This window comes from Lytechinus variegatus, chromosome 13, assembly GCF_018143015.1.
Source record: "Lytechinus variegatus isolate NC3 chromosome 13, Lvar_3.0, whole genome shotgun sequence".
NCBI lineage: Eukaryota > Metazoa > Echinodermata > Echinoidea > Temnopleuroida > Toxopneustidae > Lytechinus > Lytechinus variegatus.
This window is the reverse complement of record NC_054752.1, coordinates 32,580,974-32,600,450: the sequence shown is the minus strand read 5'-3', so window position 1 is coordinate 32,600,450 and position 19,477 is coordinate 32,580,974. Positions and strand designations below refer to the sequence as shown.

General features: G+C 36.9%; 2 protein-coding genes and 14 non-coding genes across 16 annotated transcripts; 11 read left to right on the top strand and 5 right to left on the bottom strand.

Moving 5' to 3' along the window:
* The first annotated feature begins 15 nt into the window (after nucleotides 1-15).
* On the top strand, nucleotides 16-89 carry TRNAN-GUU. Its single transcript has one exon. It is a non-coding gene; the product is annotated as a tRNA-Asn (tRNA).
* Nucleotides 90-332: 243 nt separating this feature from the next.
* On the top strand, nucleotides 333-406 carry TRNAN-GUU. Its single transcript has one exon. It is a non-coding gene; the product is annotated as a tRNA-Asn (tRNA).
* Nucleotides 407-813: 407 nt separating this feature from the next.
* TRNAN-GUU lies at nucleotides 814-887 on the bottom strand. Its single transcript has one exon. It is a non-coding gene; the product is annotated as a tRNA-Asn (tRNA).
* A 573-nt stretch (nucleotides 888-1,460) lies between these two features.
* TRNAG-UCC lies at nucleotides 1,461-1,532 on the bottom strand. The gene has a single exon. It is a non-coding gene; the product is annotated as a tRNA-Gly (tRNA).
* A 1,768-nt stretch (nucleotides 1,533-3,300) lies between these two features.
* Nucleotides 3,301-3,372, bottom strand: TRNAG-UCC. The gene has a single exon. It is a non-coding gene; the product is annotated as a tRNA-Gly (tRNA).
* Nucleotides 3,373-5,420: 2,048 nt separating this feature from the next.
* Nucleotides 5,421-5,494, top strand: TRNAN-GUU. The gene has a single exon. It is a non-coding gene; the product is annotated as a tRNA-Asn (tRNA).
* Nucleotides 5,495-6,056: 562 nt separating this feature from the next.
* Nucleotides 6,057-6,128, top strand: TRNAG-UCC. Its single transcript has one exon. It is a non-coding gene; the product is annotated as a tRNA-Gly (tRNA).
* Nucleotides 6,129-7,118: 990 nt separating this feature from the next.
* On the bottom strand, nucleotides 7,119-8,275 carry LOC121426507. The gene is made up of 2 exons (XM_041622839.1): nucleotides 8,096-8,275; nucleotides 7,119-7,934 (listed from the first exon to the last, which is right to left on the bottom strand). Coding segments are annotated over exons 1-2 (525 nt in total). The 5' UTR covers nucleotides 8,098-8,275; the 3' UTR covers nucleotides 7,119-7,411.
* A 687-nt stretch (nucleotides 8,276-8,962) lies between these two features.
* On the top strand, nucleotides 8,963-9,036 carry TRNAN-GUU. The gene has a single exon. It is a non-coding gene; the product is annotated as a tRNA-Asn (tRNA).
* A 1,051-nt stretch (nucleotides 9,037-10,087) lies between these two features.
* TRNAN-GUU lies at nucleotides 10,088-10,161 on the top strand. Its single transcript has one exon. It is a non-coding gene; the product is annotated as a tRNA-Asn (tRNA).
* A 487-nt stretch (nucleotides 10,162-10,648) lies between these two features.
* TRNAG-UCC lies at nucleotides 10,649-10,720 on the top strand. The gene has a single exon. It is a non-coding gene; the product is annotated as a tRNA-Gly (tRNA).
* A 1,230-nt stretch (nucleotides 10,721-11,950) lies between these two features.
* On the top strand, nucleotides 11,951-12,024 carry TRNAN-GUU. Its single transcript has one exon. It is a non-coding gene; the product is annotated as a tRNA-Asn (tRNA).
* Nucleotides 12,025-13,427: 1,403 nt separating this feature from the next.
* On the top strand, nucleotides 13,428-13,501 carry TRNAN-GUU. The gene has a single exon. It is a non-coding gene; the product is annotated as a tRNA-Asn (tRNA).
* Nucleotides 13,502-15,318: 1,817 nt separating this feature from the next.
* On the top strand, nucleotides 15,319-15,392 carry TRNAN-GUU. The gene has a single exon. It is a non-coding gene; the product is annotated as a tRNA-Asn (tRNA).
* Nucleotides 15,393-15,954: 562 nt separating this feature from the next.
* Nucleotides 15,955-16,026, top strand: TRNAG-UCC. Its single transcript has one exon. It is a non-coding gene; the product is annotated as a tRNA-Gly (tRNA).
* A 2,476-nt stretch (nucleotides 16,027-18,502) lies between these two features.
* Nucleotides 18,503-19,159, bottom strand: LOC121426015 (transcription factor che-1-like). The gene has a single exon (XM_041622144.1). It carries the CDS (start codon nucleotides 19,157-19,159, stop codon nucleotides 18,503-18,505), a length of 657 nt encoding a protein of 218 aa, XP_041478078.1.
* Between the last annotated feature and the right edge of the window lie 318 nt (nucleotides 19,160-19,477).

Below are 19,477 nucleotides of genomic sequence, written 5' to 3'. Positions count from 1 at the left end.
CGGTTCCACATCGTAGCTTCTGTGGCGCAATCGGCTAGCGCGTTCGGCTGTTAACCGAAAGGTTGGTGGTTCGAGCCCACCCAGGAGCGAGTTTTTTTTGGTCTGAATCGACATATTTCGCTTACAAGAATAGTTTTAAATCCTTACTGACATATTATATAGATGTGTATTTTTTCCTTCAAATGATATGAAAATCAATTTTTTTTGTATATTCCTATATAAACGAAATATACTTTTACAATTCAAGTCTACATTCTTTTTAAACAAAGGTTTTTTTCTGAATTGAAACTGAATGTTTTCTAGTGACTCGCTAGACCAATACTTACGTCGAAGCTTCTGTGGCGCAATCGGCTAGCGCGTTCGGCTGTTAACCGAAAGGTTGGTGGTTCGAGCCCACCCAGGAGCGAGATGTTTTTTGTCTGAATGAACACATTTCGCCTACAGGAATAATTTTTGTAATTCCTTCTGACCTGTAATACAGATGTGTATTTTTTTTTCCTTCAAATTATGTAAAAATCAAATAAATTCCTATAAACGATATACATAATAACAATTAAAGTCTTCATTCTTTAAAAAAATGACATGTCGTGCAGTCTATTGACAAAAGACAAAATAGAATAGCATTTATTTCTTTAAAGAAATGATAATATTGTTTTATGGAATAAAGAAATAAAAGAAATAAAACAGAAATAAAAAAAAACATATATCAATTATCCAAGTATTATGATGATTATGTTCAACTCTGCGTTCTCTGAACTATTTTGGGGAAAGACACTATACGTGATGAATTTTACCGCCAAAATGATTTTATCTCGCTCCTGGGTGGGCTTGAACCACCAACCTTTTGGTTAACAACCGAACGCGCTAACCGATTGCGCCACAGAAGCTTCGATGCATTATTATCTGAAAATTAATACAAGTAGAATACCAACTGTACATCGTCAAAGCTCACTGAGTAGAAAGAACAAGTGATTTGACTGAGACTTGGGTCTTTCTATTAAAGCAAATTATTTTTCTTTAAAAAAATTATTATTTCAACACTTGGAATCCCATTTCCATAATCTTGTTGATATGCTAGGAAGCCCTCTGACATACTGCAAGTAATAAAGATTAAAACTGATTAAGATAATTGTATGTGAATGAAATAACATTATTTTTACATTTGATATAAAGAATTGTTTTTATGTATTTATTTGCACGGCCTCTTTGAAAAATATCCATTAGCTAAACAATGGCTATTTTATGATAGAATAAAATAGATCAAATCATATTCAATGTTCAATAGGAAAAAACTAAAGCAAGTTAAGAAAAGGGGGAAAATGTTTGTCGCTTTATGTTTTGTGTTTAAAATCAATCCATAAATGAATCCAAAGGGGTTTGAATTGATGCAACCTAACAGTATCAGAAGTTTGTGTGAGCATATTTTGCTCTCGTACAAGAAACAGAGGAAAAAAAAGAATTGCGTTGGCCGGGAATCGAACCCGGGTCAATTGCTTGGAAGGCAACTATGCTAACCACTATACCACCAACGCTTCGCACGGCTCCTCGTGTGAGTTCATGAAGTTTATTCGAGTCGAATTTGTCGTTTCCTTGGTAACCCAAAACTTTGGTGGATTAGTTCCAGATGGTAGAAGTATATAGCGTCCCTGGAAATTGAAATGTCGGAATCAATCGAGTCATAAAATGAATAGGCAACAAAAAGAAAACGGATTGAAATAAAACTAAGATCTATCAAAATAGCAAGAATGAATATGAAAATAAATATTAAATCAACAATGAATTGATTTCATTTGAAGTAAAAGAAAATTTCGAGAAAATCATAATTTGTATTAAAAAAATCAAATGTCTGCAAAATAAAGAAATTACTAGGCATTTTTATACAATTCACTGATGATTTGAAGATACATATTTGGAAAATCCTGATAATCACGATCATGGGTTAATAAAATTCTTCTTATGATTGATCTAATCCCATCTTGTCCCGTTTCATTATTTTAATTTGATAGCTTCAATATCCACTGTACCAATAAAAACAAATTTGAATTTGGTAGGGCCAAATACTTCGCTAATATTAGAATGCACAATATCTATAGAATTATCACTTTTTCTAACAAAAAGTGGGAAATCCTTTTACAATATAATAGGGAAATAGTGAGTATGGAGAGGGAATTATTAGTGAGTATACTCAGATACTTATACTTTTTGTCATCCCTTTATTCATTCATTGTATGAATTGTACACGAAATACTTTTGTCGTTACTATTTTTTTCAAACTTTTGTGTACCTGTCAACCATTCGTGTCTGGATGTGTGTTCGAGATTTCGCTGTCAGTGTCCGATCGTAGTGTATTTTACACGGAGAAGTCGATTGAAGCCACGTCGGCGTTTTTTGCCACGTAGCTATATACACCGATGGGTGCCGGAATTATCCGAACCTGTAATCCCAGGCATGCCAGGTCAATCTCATCGGATTCCTATAGTGGGTGAAAGTAATAACCTTTCTTTCTTGATATTTGCTTCTGATTTAATCCTACTTATGTTATGTTGTTTTCTTGATGGATTCTTTCTCCCCATGCAGCTTTCAGTTCTGAAATTATTCCACAAATCTGCATTAATCATCATTAATCATGTATATGAATAGCTTTCGTAACCCCCCCCCCCCCACCCTTCTCCGAGTTTTTCTCTGTCTCACTTATCTCCATCTTTTGGAATGTCAAAATTGCTAGCTTGAAATTTTGTTAAAATCAACACGCTTTGGGGTGGACTTTGGCCTTAGTTCTATTCTTTCTTTTTCTCCTTCACCATTTTTTTTTTGTTTCTTTAGAATATCAGTATAACATAATATATCGTCACTGCTCTTTACCCTCTCTCGATTTCTACCTCGCTCGCACTCCATGTAAGCCCCCTCCCCCCCCCCCCCCATCTTTCCTTATTGGGCTATGATTAAAGGAAGACAAAAGACGGTGATCGGGCAAGACGGTTCTTCGGCGGAGATGACGTCCATGATGATGGTCTCTTGCGATCGGATATGGAGGACCAGTATTCTGCTTTTAATGTGCAATTAAAAAATTATAGCTAGATGGACGAAGCCAGGGACCATTTAACTTGCAATTTAACTTACAGAGCAACGGTATTAAAACAGACAGTCATGTTTAAACGCCGATAAAACTACATTTTGTTTGTAGTTATGTGTTGAATTTCATGAAATGTGCTTAAAATGAAAATTAAAGAGAAAAGAATACATGATCGACACTATTAGATCTGCATGTGAGCAGATTTTTGTGGTTTAGAGAAAAAGAAATGCGTTGGCCGGGAATCGAACCCGGGTCAATTGCTTGGAAGGCAACTATGCTAACCACTATACCACCAACGCTTTGCTTGTGCGCGAAGTGGTAAACTTTATTCAAATTTGGCTTGTCGTCTTCTTGGTAACCAGGGAAAATTGATGTGCGCGGGAGATTTCCAGAATATAATAGAGGATCGGTACTGCGAATGTAACACGAGAAATCTCTTGCACTATTTGATTAAAAAACGATTATGAATAAAACTTACACCAAACATCAACCACTGCACAGTGTGATAATCAAAATATTCAAATATCAAAGATTTTCAAAACAACATAATTATTAACATCATATTTGAGAAAATTAGAATCTTTTTTTGGAAACCACAAAAACTGTAGTTTATTTAGAACTTTTCTTTGTAATTCTTATGCCAATATTGAAAAAAAAGTATGACGATCTTTAATGATAATCATATACTTTGAAAGTTTATTCAGTTCTTCTAATAATTAGTCTAGATTGGTATAGTATTCGGTTTTCTCATTGAAATATCATACAACCCTACAAATCGTTCTGAAAAAGGGGGAAATCTTTCTGCCACCGAATAGAAAGAGAGGGTATAAGAGGATGTATATTCTAACTCCAACTCTGATGAAAATGTTGAAAATTCTACATGAATATGTATGATACGTATGATCGCTGTATCCGTATACCGCATTGCCTGCATATTTAAAGCCACGTCGGCGTTTCTGCCACGTCGCTATGACCGAGAGGTGCCGGAAACTACCCGAACCCGTTATCCAGGCAAGCTCAAGTTCAGTTTGAAAGGAAAACTTAGTCTTGTCATTACCCTGTCTTTATTTACTTCTTTCCTTATTAGAATTTTACTTTCTGTATTATTTATCTGTCTGCTTGGCTTCGTCCCCCTCTCTCTCCTTCTCTCGTTCCTCATAAATTTTATAATAATTGTGCATGATTATACCTGTATTGTTTAATTAAATTAAACATTTTGTCATGTTCAATGTCTGGTTGGATGGACTTCTGTACAGCGAAATTAGAGAGAGGAAAGTTTGAATTTAAACCCAGTAATATATTTTTTAATCTTTCTATAGAGCCATTCTATGAGTTGGGATTGGTCGAGAGTTTATCTAATTGGTGGGGCATGATTAGGGATAATTAAACCGACCACTCGGTGAGGAGGTCCATTACGTAACGCGGTCTCACCTTGTCAAACAATAGTTCAGTCTACCTTCTTGATGAACACTGTTGAATAGAAATAATTATCATTACGTAACTCACTGGGAGAAGATTTTAAAATGAAAAGACCTCACAAATGAAATGAGAATTTCAATCCATGCATATTTGAGTCCATCTCATTCCTAAGAATGATAACCCGCCTTACACACTATACAGACAGTACATTATTTCACTGTTTTATTTAGTTTACCCCCAAAATGTCAGTTTTTTCTTTCGAAAATAGACTTTGTCTTCAAACATAACACTCTTTTAAATGTTTAAAATGAATATATTCACGGGTTAATAGAATGTATTTATATATTTATAAAACAGGTTTATTTCAAATCAATAATTTGTCGTGGACATAAAGCTACCATCGTGACCCGAAAGAACTTGCATTTGGTATAACTGCAGTTATACCGCGTTTGGTTAGCGCGTTCGGCTGTTAACCGAAAGGATGGTGGTTCAAGCCCACCCAGGAGCGAGATATATTTTTGTTCAGAAAAAGTTATTCTCTAACGAGGGGTGGATCCAGCTTGGCACATTTTTTTCTAAGTTTTATGGTACAGAGATTTTTTTATATATTGGTTTAATCAACTTGAATTCATTGAATGAATAAAGATCAGAGAATGTTACAAATATATCAAGAACACAATAATTTTCCTTCATTAAATGTATTTGATAATGACTAAACAACACAATGAACTACTTTTTTTCTTACTGAAACGGAAAACGGTATTGGAAACACTTTGTCGCAAATCATCAATGACTTGTCATTACTGCGAGAATTATCGTCGATAAACGTCTATTGCGAATTAATACAGTCTACAAGTACAGGGGAATAACATAATTACAATTTGTCTGTGAAAGATAGATTCTCTAAATTCTCATTTATTGCATCAAAGCCTCTGTGGCGCAATCGGTTAGCGCGTTCGGCTGTTAACCGAAAGGTTGGTGGTTCAAGCCCACCCAGGAGCGAGAAATTGACATTTTGGTGTAAATCTATACTATTTTGTTCAGAAAAAGCTATATAACCTACCTTCTAATCTGTATTATCATGATCATGAATATAATTTTTCTTCAAAATATAAGAAATCTCATATTATGAATAATTACGAACTTTATGCATTCTTAATGCAAGATAAACATTGCAGTGGTAAAAATGGCAGGGGTAAAATGACGTGGGCCAAAACCTGTATCATCGTGATTATAACTACCATTATTTTTTTCTTCAAACTATAAGAAATTACATATTGTGAAAGATTACAAAATACATGCATTCTAAGGTGCAGATTAAAATGACAGATAGTAATAATGGCAGGAATAAAGATGATAGAGGCCAAGAAAATTCAATTAACTACATAATATGTCAAAATCAAATACTAATTGGAATGCGATAATACACATAAAAAATAAATGAAAGATAAAAAAAAAGAAGTAAATAAACATAAAAAATAACTAGGGTCATACATATCAACCAGCTCAACCATCATCTGTTGTTTTATTTTAATGTATAGTAGTTTCACCGGTGAATATACAAGCGTTGGTGGTATAGTGGTTAGCATAGTTGCCTTCCAAGCAATTGACCCGGGTTCGATTCCCGGCCAACGCATTTCATTTTCCCCAATTATGTTTTGTTCTGGAAAGAGCGAGAGGTTCAAGCCCACCCAGGAATGCGATAAACTTTTTTTGTCTAGATTTGCGTATTTCTTGTACAAGTATTTTTATGAATAAAATCCTTTCAGACCTGTCTTACAAATTATCCATATTTTCCTTCATATTATAAGAATGCCAATTTGGTATGTTGATATACATCGAACTATAAATAATCACTTTAACGTCACCATCCGATAGACGTGACCGGGGCTCGAACCTCTACATCACAATAAACACCGTCCTGAGAACGACAAGTGCACACTTGTCAAAACGTCGAGATTAGGTGGTCCTTTTCAGGACCAACACTTGCCAAAGAAAGATACATGATGTACCGTGGAAGCTACTTCACTGTTCTCCTTCGCCATGGAAAACTTCAGAAGTTACTTCGTTAGACAGTTCATTATTCTTCGACTTATCATCATTATAGCAAATTGAAATTTTCTTCATACTTTTTTATAACAGGGAAGGAGAGGGAGGGGAGCAAAGAGACTAACAGAGGAAGGGGAGGTGAGAGAGAGAAGAGAGTGCAAAGATATAAACATACAAGAGAAAGAGAGGGGGTATGTAATAACAGAGAGAAAGCAGAGAGGTAAGGGGAAGAGAGACGGGGGTAGACACCTAATTTCCTTTTTGTATTTTTATAATCCAAATTTAACATGATCAGGACGATAAAATTCAGACTTCTCATAGCCGGAATTACCATAATTATTATAAAAATCGCCCTTTTTTCTATCTTTCTTTCACTCTGTACCTCTTCAACTAAAATTTCTTTCTCTTTCTTAGAACAGAGGGGGTTAGGCCATTTTTACATTCGCAAAAATCAAACCCTAATCCCACTTTTCGCTGGATCTCTCTCTAACTCTTTCTCACCCTAACTATCCCTGTCTCAAACGTACATTGACAAGTACGTATGCAATATAAAAAACAATTTATTCAATTTCATATCAACATGATAGATTCAAAGCAAATGAATAAGACGCCACCAACGATACAGTACACTTCAACGAGATGGAAACTTTTAGAGTTCTGATAAAGTTCATTGGGAAGATCTACGCTGTCATCCATTCGTTGCGGTGCTGCTGACTGACGTGTCTGTCCAGGCTTCCTTGTTGTGTAAACTCTGAAGGGCATCCTTTGAACGGACATCGAAACGGCTGTCCTAGGGTGTGAACGCGACGATGTTTGACCAATCGAAATGGACTACCGAAGGGCTTCTGGCAATATTGACAGTAGTAGACATTAGTTCCCAGATGAAACCGACGATGGGTGGCAAAATCGTCCTTCTTGACAAACGACATCGGGCAGAATGGACAGCAGAAGCGGAGATTTTCCGGAGTGACGGGGCGGTGGTCGAGAGAAGACGGAGGTGATCGGGCGAGACGCTTCTTCGGCGGGGATGACGTCCACGGTGATGGCCTCTTTCGATTGGATTTGGAGCTCGACGAGGGTGTCGATGACGGTATCAACCAGTTGACGACCTTGGGTTTGATCAGCTTCAGATGTCAGTCTCCATTTCGGCCGTGGTACGCTCCCAAGTTTCGCTGAAGAGGGTCTTTCAGTTGAACTCGAGGTCGGACAGAGAGGACAGTTCGAGACAAGGCAGTTAAACACTCGGGAGGTTGGTTGTCGATGATGTCGAAGCCAGATGACCGAAGCGATGGCCTTGTTGAAGTCGGGCTCTCGTACCTCAATGGGGACCGGTGAGTTAGCATTCCCAGCCATCGGAGAGAGGGTGGGTCGAGTGGAGAAGTGTTGAGTCGACCTGAGAGTAAAGAGAAAACAAGATGGAAAATAGATAAGTATTTCAACAAACACAAAATGCAAAGTAATAACAATGACAGATGAAAATATTCAATTGATTGCAATTTGTGTCAAAGGGAATAACTTCTGTATGATGGACGACATTGTCAAATAAATACTTACATTATCAATGCTTGCAATCCTGATGGTGATATTGTTCCAACCGCAAATTATATGTTCACACTACTTCAAAAGGTAACGAATAAGCGATGTCTTCGTCAATGTGAAATTATGTCGAGAAAGTAAATATGTGTTCTTCGAATAGCTGTCAGATATCGGAATGATATTCAGGTTTAATTATTAGCCTCTATTTATTTGAGTTCATATACTCCCAGTAATCTATTTCAATCAATACCATGAACCCTTCTTCGAGTCGTGATTGGTCGAGAGTTTCTTTGATGGGTGCGGCTAAATCAGATACAATTAAAACTGTCCAATCAGTGGGGAGTTCTATTACGTAACTCGGTCTTTTGTCTCCTATCTCTCAGCGCGCCTAACAATAGCTCGTGCATCGCACTGGCATATTCTATTCATTAAACAAGAGTAGATTAAATTGCTTTGAGGAATGGATTAAACCAACATTGAAAGTATGAAAACAGACAGATGTGTTCAACAAGCTACGATATAATATTTCTAAGTTTGATGGTACAGAGATTTGTTTATATATTGGTTTAATCAACTTTTATTCATTGAATGAATAAAGATCAAAGAATTTTACAAAGATATCAAGAACACAATAATTCCCTTCATTAAGTGTATTTGATAATGACCAAACAACACAATGAAATACATTCTTTTTTTTCTTACTGAAACGGAAAACAGAATTAGAACCATTTTGTTGCAAATCATCAATGACTTGTCATTACTGCGAGAATTATCGTCGATAAACGTCTATTACGAATTAATACAGTCTACAAGTAAAGGGGAAGAATATAATTACAATTTGTCTGTGAAAGATAGATTCCCTATATTCTCATTTATTGCATCAAAGCTTCTGTGGCGCAATCGGTTAGCGCGTTCGGCTGTTAACCGAAAGGTTGGTGGTTCAAGCCCACCCAGGAGCGATGTAATTTTTTTTCTAGTTGCAAGATCCCTCCATTCTTTTTGACCACACAGTTTATCCAGATCACAAAAGTAGATACAACTTGGACGAAACAAATAAAAATTCAACTCTCACAAGATCAAACGGCAATCCTATGTACAAAGAAACCAAACCCAAGTAAAAATTTGATATGTAATAGTACACTGTAAAAACTGAGGTGTTAAAACTGACACCAATTGGTGTTAATAGAGGACCACACCCTGAGGTGTTAAAATTACACCCTACTTATTAAACATGACACCAAAGAGTGTAAATGTAACAACAAAAGGTGTTGTAATAACACCTATAGGTGTAAAACTAACACCACCAATTTAAGACCGGTGTAAGATAACTGGTGTGGTCCTCTATGTACACCGGTTAACACCACATTTTTTTGCTGTGTAAGTATTAATACATATTTGAAGGCCCTATTTTGGAGGGGGCTAAAAACAAAAAGTACGATTGCGTGTGCAAAGTATATTTCAACCACCCCCCCTAAAAAAAAGATTAGGACATTAATTGCTTCATATATATTAACCAAATAATACTATGCTATAACGAACGGCATGACTGTAGAGTCGAACATTATTGTCCAGATTGAAAAAAAAACAACGTGTTTATAGGAGAAAATTAAAACTCACGATATTAAAGGCAGTTCACCAAGATATCATATTTAATTGAATAAACAGTATTAAAAAAAAGTAAAGATAAAGCAAACAATCTTGGCACTCAGTAATATAGTCATGATTCATGAAACCTTCCTTAAGTATTGATTGGACGAGAGTTTGTCCAGTGGGAGCGGCATGATCAGAGATGATTAAAACTGACCAATCAGTGAGGAGGTCTATTACGTGACGCGGTCTTTTGTATTCTCCCCGTAACTGCGTCTAACAATAGCTGTCATTAGTCTCGACATTGTCTTTAATCGAAAGGAGGGATTAATCGCTTTGAGGAATTATTAGATGGAAACTAACTATGATTACGTAACTTTGGAAACCTTGATAACGTTTTAAAAACGAACATATTCCATCTGAGCTTCTGTGGCGCAATCGGTTAGCGCGTTCGGCTGTTAACCGAAAGGTTGGTGGTTCAAGCCCACCCAGGAGCGAGAAATAGACATTTTGGTGTAAATCTATACTATTTTGTTCAGAAAAGCTCTATAACCTACCTTCTAATCTGTATTATCGTGATCATGAATATCATTTTTTTCTTCAAATTATAAGAAATTTCATATTGTGAATAATTACGAACTTTATGCATTCTTAGATGCAAGATAAAAATTGCAGTGGTAAAAATGACGTAGGCAAAAACCTGAATTACCTGTGATTATAACTAACATTATTTTTTCCTTCAAATTATAAGAAATTCCATAATGTAAAAGATTACAAAATACATGCATTCTTATGTGTAAATAAAAATGACAGATAGTAATAATGGCAGGAATAAAGATGGGAGAGGCAACAAAAAAATCAATTAACTGCATATATGTCAAAAGCAAATAATAATTGGAATGCGACAAGACACATAAAAAACAACTAGCATCTCTTGATTTATTTTGACTTAACGTGAAGGTAGCTTCACTTAGGAATATATAAGCGTTGGTGTTATAGTGGTTAGCATAGTTGCCTTCCAAGCAATTGACCCGGGTTTGATTCCCGGCCAACGCATTTCGTTTTCCCCAATTATTTGTTTTGTTCTGGAAAGAGCGAGAGGTTCAAGCCCACCCAGGAGTGCGATAAACTTTTTTGTCTAGATTTACATATTTCTTGTACAAGAATTATTTTTATGAATAAAATCCTTTCAGACCTGTCTTACAGATATCCATTTTTTCCTTCATATTATAAGAATGTCAACTGGGTAAAATTCCTACAATTTATTGATATACATCAAACTATAACTTATCATTTTAACGTCACCATTCCAAAGACGTGACCAGGGCTCGAACCTCTGCATCACAATAAACATGATAAAAGTGATCGCTCTTTTTAAACAAATATTGTTTTGGCGGGAATGAACCTTGAATGTTTTCTAGTGACTAGTCAGACCAATGCTTTCACCGAAGTTTTTTTGTGGCGAAATCGGTTAGCGGGCTTAGCTGTTATCCGAAAGGTTGATGGTTCAAGCCCACCCTGGAAGGAAATAAAATTCAGTGGACCTTCGAATTTATTTATTTTTTTGCAGACATTCTATCCAGATCGCAAATTATGTACAACAAATCTACTTTGACGAAACAAATAACGTCGAGAAAACTAACACGTCCTCATTTGTCTCATTTTGTTTTGTAATCAGTCCGTTAAGAGAACACAAGCCTCGAATCGTGATTGGCCGAGAGCAGGAGCGGATCCAGGATAATTTGACGAGCAAAAAAATAAAAGTATTAAGGACATTTCGTCCACTAAAGAGGGAGTAAAATGTAATAGTCATTAATAATAATTTATGGATATTTAGAGGCCCTATTTTCCAGATTGTCCATATTAAAATCGTGCTCATAGGAGAAAAACAACAATTCCTGATATTCAAAGGTCAATCTCAATAAGATATCAAATAGATTTGAATAAAAAGTATTTTTTTAAAGTAAAGATAAAGCAAGCAAACTCAATAATCTTGACGCTCGGTAATCACCTTCTCGAGTCTTGATTGGACGAGAGTTTATCCAGTGGGAGCGGCATGATCAGAGATAATTAAAACCGACCAATCAGTGAGGAGTCTATTACGAAACGCGGTCTTTTGTCCCTTTCCCATAACCGCGCCTAACAATAGCTGTCATTAGTCTCAACATTGTCTTTAATCAAAAGGAGGGATTGATTACTTTGAGGAGTTATTAAATGGAAAATAAGTATGATAACGTAACTTTGGATTTCTTGATGATGTTTTGAAAACGAACGTATCCCATCGGAGCTTCTGTGGCGCAATCGGTTAGCGCGTTCGGCTGTTAACCGAAAGGTTGGTGGTTCAAGCCCACCCAGGAGCGAGATATATTTTTCTTCAGAAAAAGTTATAAAGTTACCCTCTAACGAGGGGTGGATCCAGCTTGGCACATTTTTCCGGATCGGCCACTAAAAGTTGCTTGTTGTTTTGTTTAAATGGGAAGTCCTAAGTTTTAAGACATCCTAGCTTTATTCTTACCAGCAAATATATAAATTATGCGCAAGCTCAAATTCTTTGGTATATTAATTGAACATTCTGAGCAATATTCTGTTCTGAATCTGACTTATGGTCCACTTTAAAGATTAAAATGCATTGTGGCACAGTAATCCCGAAAGTGACAAACTATAAAATTATAATAATTAACAATCATTGGTTGGCGGTAAAGTGGTTAGCGTAGGTGCCTTCTAATGAATTCACCCGGGTTCGATTCACGGCCAAGATCATTATTCTTTGACTTATCATTATAGCAAATTGAAATTTACTTCATACTTTTCATATAACAGAGAAGGAGGGGAGAAAGGAGACTAACAGAGAGAGGGGAGGTGAGAGAGAGAAGAGAGTACAAAGATATAAACAGAGAGAAAGAGAGGGGGTATATAATAACAGAGAGAAAGAAGGAAGCTAAGGGAGAGAGAGACGGGGGTAGACACCTTATTTTCCTTTCTGTCACTTTAAAAATCCAAATTTAACGTGATCAGGACGATAAAAAGTCAGACCCCTCATATCCCGGAATTACCATAATTATTATAAAAATGTTGCTCTTTTTTCTTTCTTTCACTCGGTACCTCTTTAACGAGGATTTCTCTCTCATTCTTTGAAAAGAGGGGGTTAGGCCATTTTTACATTCGCAAAAATAAATCCCCAAACCCCTCCTTTCACTTGATCTTTCTCTAAGGCTTTCTCTCCTTAACTCTCCTTGTCTCACTCTCCCACACTTTCATGTCTGAAATTATTGTACAAGAATAACGTCAAAATACATACTTTCACTCTGTACCTCTTTAACTAAGATTTCTTTCTCATCTTTACATTCACAAAAATCAATTCCCAATCCCCCCTTTATATTAATTTACCAAAATATCAAATTAACTTGAATAAAAAGTATTTTAAAAAAGTGAAGATAAAGCAAACAAACTCAAACAATCTTGACGCTCAGTAATAGGGTCATGAAACCTTCTTGAGTCTTGATTGGACGAGAGTTTATCCAGTAGGAGCGGCATGATCAGAGATAATTAAAACTGACCAATCAGTGAGGAGGTCTATTACGTAACGCGGTCTTTTGTCCCTTACCCATAACCGCGCCTAACAATAGCTGTCATTAGTCTCAACATTTTCTTTAATCAAAAGGAGGGATTGATTACTTTGAGGAGTTATTAAATGGAAAATAACTATGATTACGTAACTTTGGATTTCTTGATAATGTTTTAAAAACGAACATATTCCATCGGAGCTTCTGTGGCGCAATCGGTTAGCGCGTTCGGCTGTTAACCGAAAGGTTGGTGGTTCAAGCCCACCCAGAAGCGAGAAATTGACACTTTGGTGTAAATCTATACTATTTTGTTCAGAAAAAGCTATATAACCTACCTTCTTATCTGTATTATCATGATCATGAATATAATTTTTCTTCAAAATATAAGAAATCTCATATTATGAATAATTACGAACTTTATGCATTCTTAATGCAAGATAAACATTGCAGTGGTAAAAATGGCAGGGGTAAAAATGACGTGGGCAAAAACCTGTATCATCGTGATTATAACTACCATTATTTTTTTCTTCAAACTATAAGAAATTCCATATTGTGAAAGATTACAAAATACATGCATTCTAAGGTGCAGATTAAAATGACAGATAGTAATAATGGCAGGAATAAAGATGATAGAGGCCAAGAAAATTCAATTAACTACATAATATGTCAAAATCAAATACTAATTGGAATTGCTTGGAATGCAACTTGCTAACCACTATACCACCAACGCTTTAAACGTGAACGACTGCAAGTTGAAAAACTTTATTCGAATCAAGTTTGTAGTCTCCTTGGTAACTAAGAAAACTTGTGTGCGGGAGATTTCCTGGTTATAATAATAGGCACTGGAAATGCAACTCGAGAAATCTCTCGCATTATTTGATTAAAAACACGAATATAAATAAAAACTTACAGTAAGCATCAACCAATGCACAGAATGATAATCAAATATCAAATATGTACATGTATTTTATTTTGCAACATAACATTACTATTAACATCAAAATGTGAGAAAATTGGAATCTTGTTTTGGAAAACAAAAAACACTACATAGAGGAATTACGTTGCATTTGTATAACTTTTCTCTATGATTTTCATTCCAATATTGAAAGAAGGTACGACGACCTTTAATTATAATCGGAATTAAATCATTTTAATAATTAGTCCAGTCTCGTATAGTGCACTCAACTTGTAAGCTTCAGTCTTCATATTCCAAAATAAAAGATACATTACCCTACACATAGTTCTGACAAAGGGAGATCTTTCTGTCACTGCGAGCGAGAGACAAGGGGAATATAAAATGCTGTATATTCTAACTCTAACTTTGATGTAAATATAAGATTATGTATTATATGTGTAATACTCAAAGGGACATCGGTGTATCCGTACTGCATGCATGTAAGCATACAGTGTTATTCACAGGGAGAAACCTGCTTAATGCCACGTCGGCGTTTTTTGCCACGTAGTTAAGGGTTACAAGAAACTACCGGATCCCGTTATCTGAGCAAAATCAAGTTCATTAGTCCTGAGGACGACAAGAACACACTTGCCGAAACGTCGAGATTAGGTGGTCCTTTTGAGGACCAACACTTGCCCAAGAAAGATACATGGTGTACCGTGAAACCTACTACACTATTCTACTTCGCCATGGAAGCTTTAGAAGTTAATTCATTAGACACTTACTTCATTTTGAAATCACCCGGTCTTTTATTTTAACCTTTTATTTTTGCATCATTATCCATCTCCTATCGGTATTACTAAACTCTTTATGTCTGCCCCCCCCCCCCCTCCCTCTCTTCTTCTTTGAGGCATCAAGTGTAAAACTTGTGCATAGTTTGTATTGTTTGACTAAAGAGAACATTTTGTCCTGTTTAATTTCTGTTTGGATGGACTTCTGTACAGCGAAATTGAAGAGAGGAGAAAGTTTGCGTTTATGCCCAGTAATATATTTTAATCTCTTCTATAGAGCCCTTCTATGAGTTGTGATTGGTCGAGAGTTTATCTAATGGGTGTGGCATGATTGGAGATAATTAAACCGACCAATCGGTGAGGAGGTCCATTACGTATTATTACGTATTATTTTACCGCACCGAAGCTTCTGTGGCGCAATTGGTTAGCGCGTTCGGCTGTTAACCGAAAGGTTGGTGGTTCAAGCCCACCCAGAAGCGAGAAATTGACACTTTGGTGTAAATCTATACTATTTTGTTCAGAAAAAGCTATATAACCTACCTTCTTATCTGTATTATCATGATCATGAATATAATTTTTCTTCAAAATATAAGAAATCTCATATTGTGAGTACTAATTACGAACTTTATGCATTCTTAATGCAAGATAAACATTGCAGTGGTAAAAATGGCAGGGGTAAAATGACGTGGGCCAAAACCTGTATCATCGTGATTATAACTACCATTATTTTTTTCTTCAAACTATAAGAAATTACATATTGTGAAAGATTACAAAATACATGCATTCTAAGGTGCAGATTAAAATGACAGATAGTAATAATGGCAGGAATAAAGATGATAGAGGCCAAGAAAATTCAATTAACTACATAATATGTCAAAATCAAATACTAATTGGAATGGGATAATACACATAAAAAAATTAAAGGTAAAAAAAAAGAAGAAAATAAACATAAAAAATAACTAGGGTCATACATATCAACCAGCTCAACCATCATCTGTTGTTTTATTTTAATGTATAGTAGTTTCACCGGTGAATATACAAGCGTTGGTGGTATAGTGGTTAGCATAGTTGCCTTCCAAGCAATTGACCCGGGTTCGATTCCCGGCCAACGCATTTCATTTTCCCCAATTATGTTTTGTTCTGGAAAGAGCGAGAGGTTCAAGCCCACCCAGGAATGCGATAAACTTTTTTTGTCTAGATTTGCGTATTTCTTGTACAAGTATTTTTATGAATAAAATCCTTTCAGACCTGTCTTACAAATTATCCATTTTTTCCTTCATATTATAAGAATGCCAATTTGGTATGTTGATATACATCGAACTATAAATTATCACTTTAACGTCACCATCCGATAGACGTGACCAGGGCTCGAACCTCTACATCACAATAAACACCGTCCTGAGAACGACAAGTGCACACTTGTCAAAACGTCGAGATTAGGTGGTCCTTTTCAGGACCAACACTTGCCAAAGAAAGATACATGATATACCGTGAAACCTACTACACTCTTCTCCTTCGCCATGGAAACCTTCAGAAGTTAATTCATTAGACAGTTTTGAAATCACCCAGTCTTTTATTTTTTGTATCATTATCCACATCCCATCGGTATTACTAAACTCTTTATGTCTGGTACCCCCCCCCCCACCCTCTCTTCTTCTCTCAGTCATCAAGTGTAAAACTTGTGCATGCATTGTTTGACTAAAGAGAACATTTTTTCCTGTTTAATTTCTGTTTGGATGGACTTCTGTACAGCGAAATTAGAGAGAGGAGAAAGTTTGCGTTTATGCCCAGTAATATATTTTTTAATCTTCTATAGAGCCCTTCTATGAGTTGTGATTGGTCGAGAGTTTATCTAATGGGTGGAGCATGATTAGAGATAATTAAACCGACCAATCGGTGAGGAGGTCCATTACGTAACGCGGTCTCACCTTGTCGGACACTAGTTCGGTCTACCTTCTTGATGAACACTGTTGAATAGAAATAATTATCATTACGTAACTCACTGGGAGATGATTTTAAAATGAAAAGACCACGCAAATGAAATGAGAATTTCAATCCATGCATATTTGAGTCCATCTCATGCCTAAGAATGATAACCCGCCTTACACATTGTACCAGGGATTCTCAAACTTTTTCTTTGAAGGGCCATATGAGACTCCAAAGAAACCTGAAAGGGCCAGTGTGAAGTGGATACTTTAAAAAAAATGTGCGCGAAGCGCAAAGAAATTTGCGGCCGGAGTGCTAGATGCTCTCTTGTGCAATCTGGCCCTAAATTTGGAAGCATTTGATCCAACAAATTTACAACAGTTTCATATGAAACGCAGTCAAAATGGGAAAAGTTTTCAAAATACAGCGAGGGCCAATATTCATGATAACAAAATTGTAGTAGTTTGTTAAACATATTAAAAGGAATCTAGATTGTATCTATTCATACCTGGTATTGGGAGACAGACAATGTCTTGAAGTATCAATATTTTTTGTAGTCAAGGGAGGTTGAATAATGGAGCATGTCTGTTGTAGACTCTAACAAGGATGTCAGTCTCCTAGTCACTTTCAATATGGGAAACGTGACAATCTGTCAGCAACAAGTTGCTTGAACCTTGGTACAAAAGGTGTAATTGCAAGACGAAGGCACTGGTGCAAATGTTCACTGGTCAAGCAGGGGGGGGGGGGCTTCAACCCCCATTTTTTTCCAAAACCATGTACAAAAAAGTAATGACCATAAAATTATGATTGTGATTTTGTGCCCGGCCAGCCCCCGCCTCCCACCTCCCACTTTGTTCAACCGTTCCACGGCCCCTGTCAAGGTACTTCAGCATGAGTTAGTTCTTTAACATGATCATTGTGGAAAATGCACTTTCGCACCTGTATGTAAAATGGTGAGAACAGCGCTTGTCATCTAATAAGAAAGTAGATCGAACAGACAGAAAAGACTACACTAAACTTTGTTTAAAAGTTATATTAATTCGACTAACAGAGAGAGGGGGAGGTGAGAGAGAAAAGAGAGTGCAAAGATATAAACAGAGAGAAAGGAGACAGCTAAGGGCGAGAGAGACGGGGGTAGACACCTATTTTCCTTTTGGTCATTTTAAAAATCCAAATCTCCTCAACATGATCAGTACGATAAAATTCAGACTCCTCATAGCCCGGAATTAACATCTTCGTCAACTATTATAAAAATATCGCTCTGTTTTCTTTCTCTACTCTTTCCTCTTTAACTCAGATTTCTCTCTCATTCTTAGAAAAGAGGGGGGTTAGGCTATTTTTACATTCTAAAAAATCAATCCCCACCCCCCCCCCCCTCTCTCCCTTTCGCTAGATCTTTCTCTAACTCTTACTCACCCTAAACTCTCCCTGTCTCACTTTCCCACTCTTTCATGTCTGAGATTATTTCACAAGACTAACGTCAAAATACATACACACTGACAAGTAAGTATGCAATATAAAAATAAATTTATTCAACTTCATATCAACATGATAGATTCAAAGCAATTGAATAAGACGCCACCAACGATACAGTACACTTCAACGAGATGGAAACTTTTAGAGTTCTGATAAAGTTCATTGGGAAGATCTACGCTGCCATCCATTAATTGCGGTGCTGCTGACTGATGTGTCTGTCTAGGCTTCCTTGTTGTGTGAACTCTGAAGGACATCCTTTGAACGGACATCGTAACGGCTGTCCTAGGGTGTGAACGCGACGATGTTTAACCAATCGAGATGGACTAACGAAGGGCTTCTGGCAATATTGACAATAGTAGACATTAGTTCCCAGATGAAACCGACGATGGGTGGCAAAATCAACCTTCTTGACAAACGACATCGGGCAGAATGGACAGCAGAAGCGGAGACTTTCTGGAGTGACGGGGCGGTGGTCGAGAGAAGACGGAGGTGATCGGGCGAGACGCTTCTTCGGCGGGGATGACGTCCACGGTGATGGCCTCTTTCGATTGGATTTGGAGCTCGACGAGGATGTCGATGACGGTATCAGCCAGTTGACGACCTTGGGTTGATCAGCTTCAGATGTCAGTCTCCATTGCGGCCGTGGTACGCTCCCAAGTTTCGCTGAAGAGGGTCTTTCAGTTGTACTCGAGGTTGGACAGAGAGGACAGTTCGAGACAAGGCAGTTAAAGACTCGAGAGGTTGGTTGTCGATGATGTCGAAGCCAGATGACCGAAGCGATGGCCTTGTTGAAGTCGGACTCGCGTACCTCAATCGGGACCGGTGAGTTCGCATTCCCAGCCATAGGAGAGAGGTTGTCTTCGTTAATAAGAAATTGTGTCGAGAAAGTAAATACGTGTTCTTCAAATAGCTGTCAGATATCTGAATGATATCCAGGTTTAAATTAGCCTCTATTTATTTCTAGTTCATATACTCCCAGTAATCTAATTCAATCAATACCATGAACCCTTCTTCGAGTCGTGATTGGTCGAGAGTTTCTCTGATGGGTGCGGCTTAATCAGATACAATTAAAACTGACCAATCAGTGGGGAGTTCTATTACGTAACTCGGTCTTTTGTCTCCTATCTCTCAGCGCGCCTAACAATAGCTCGTGCATCGCACT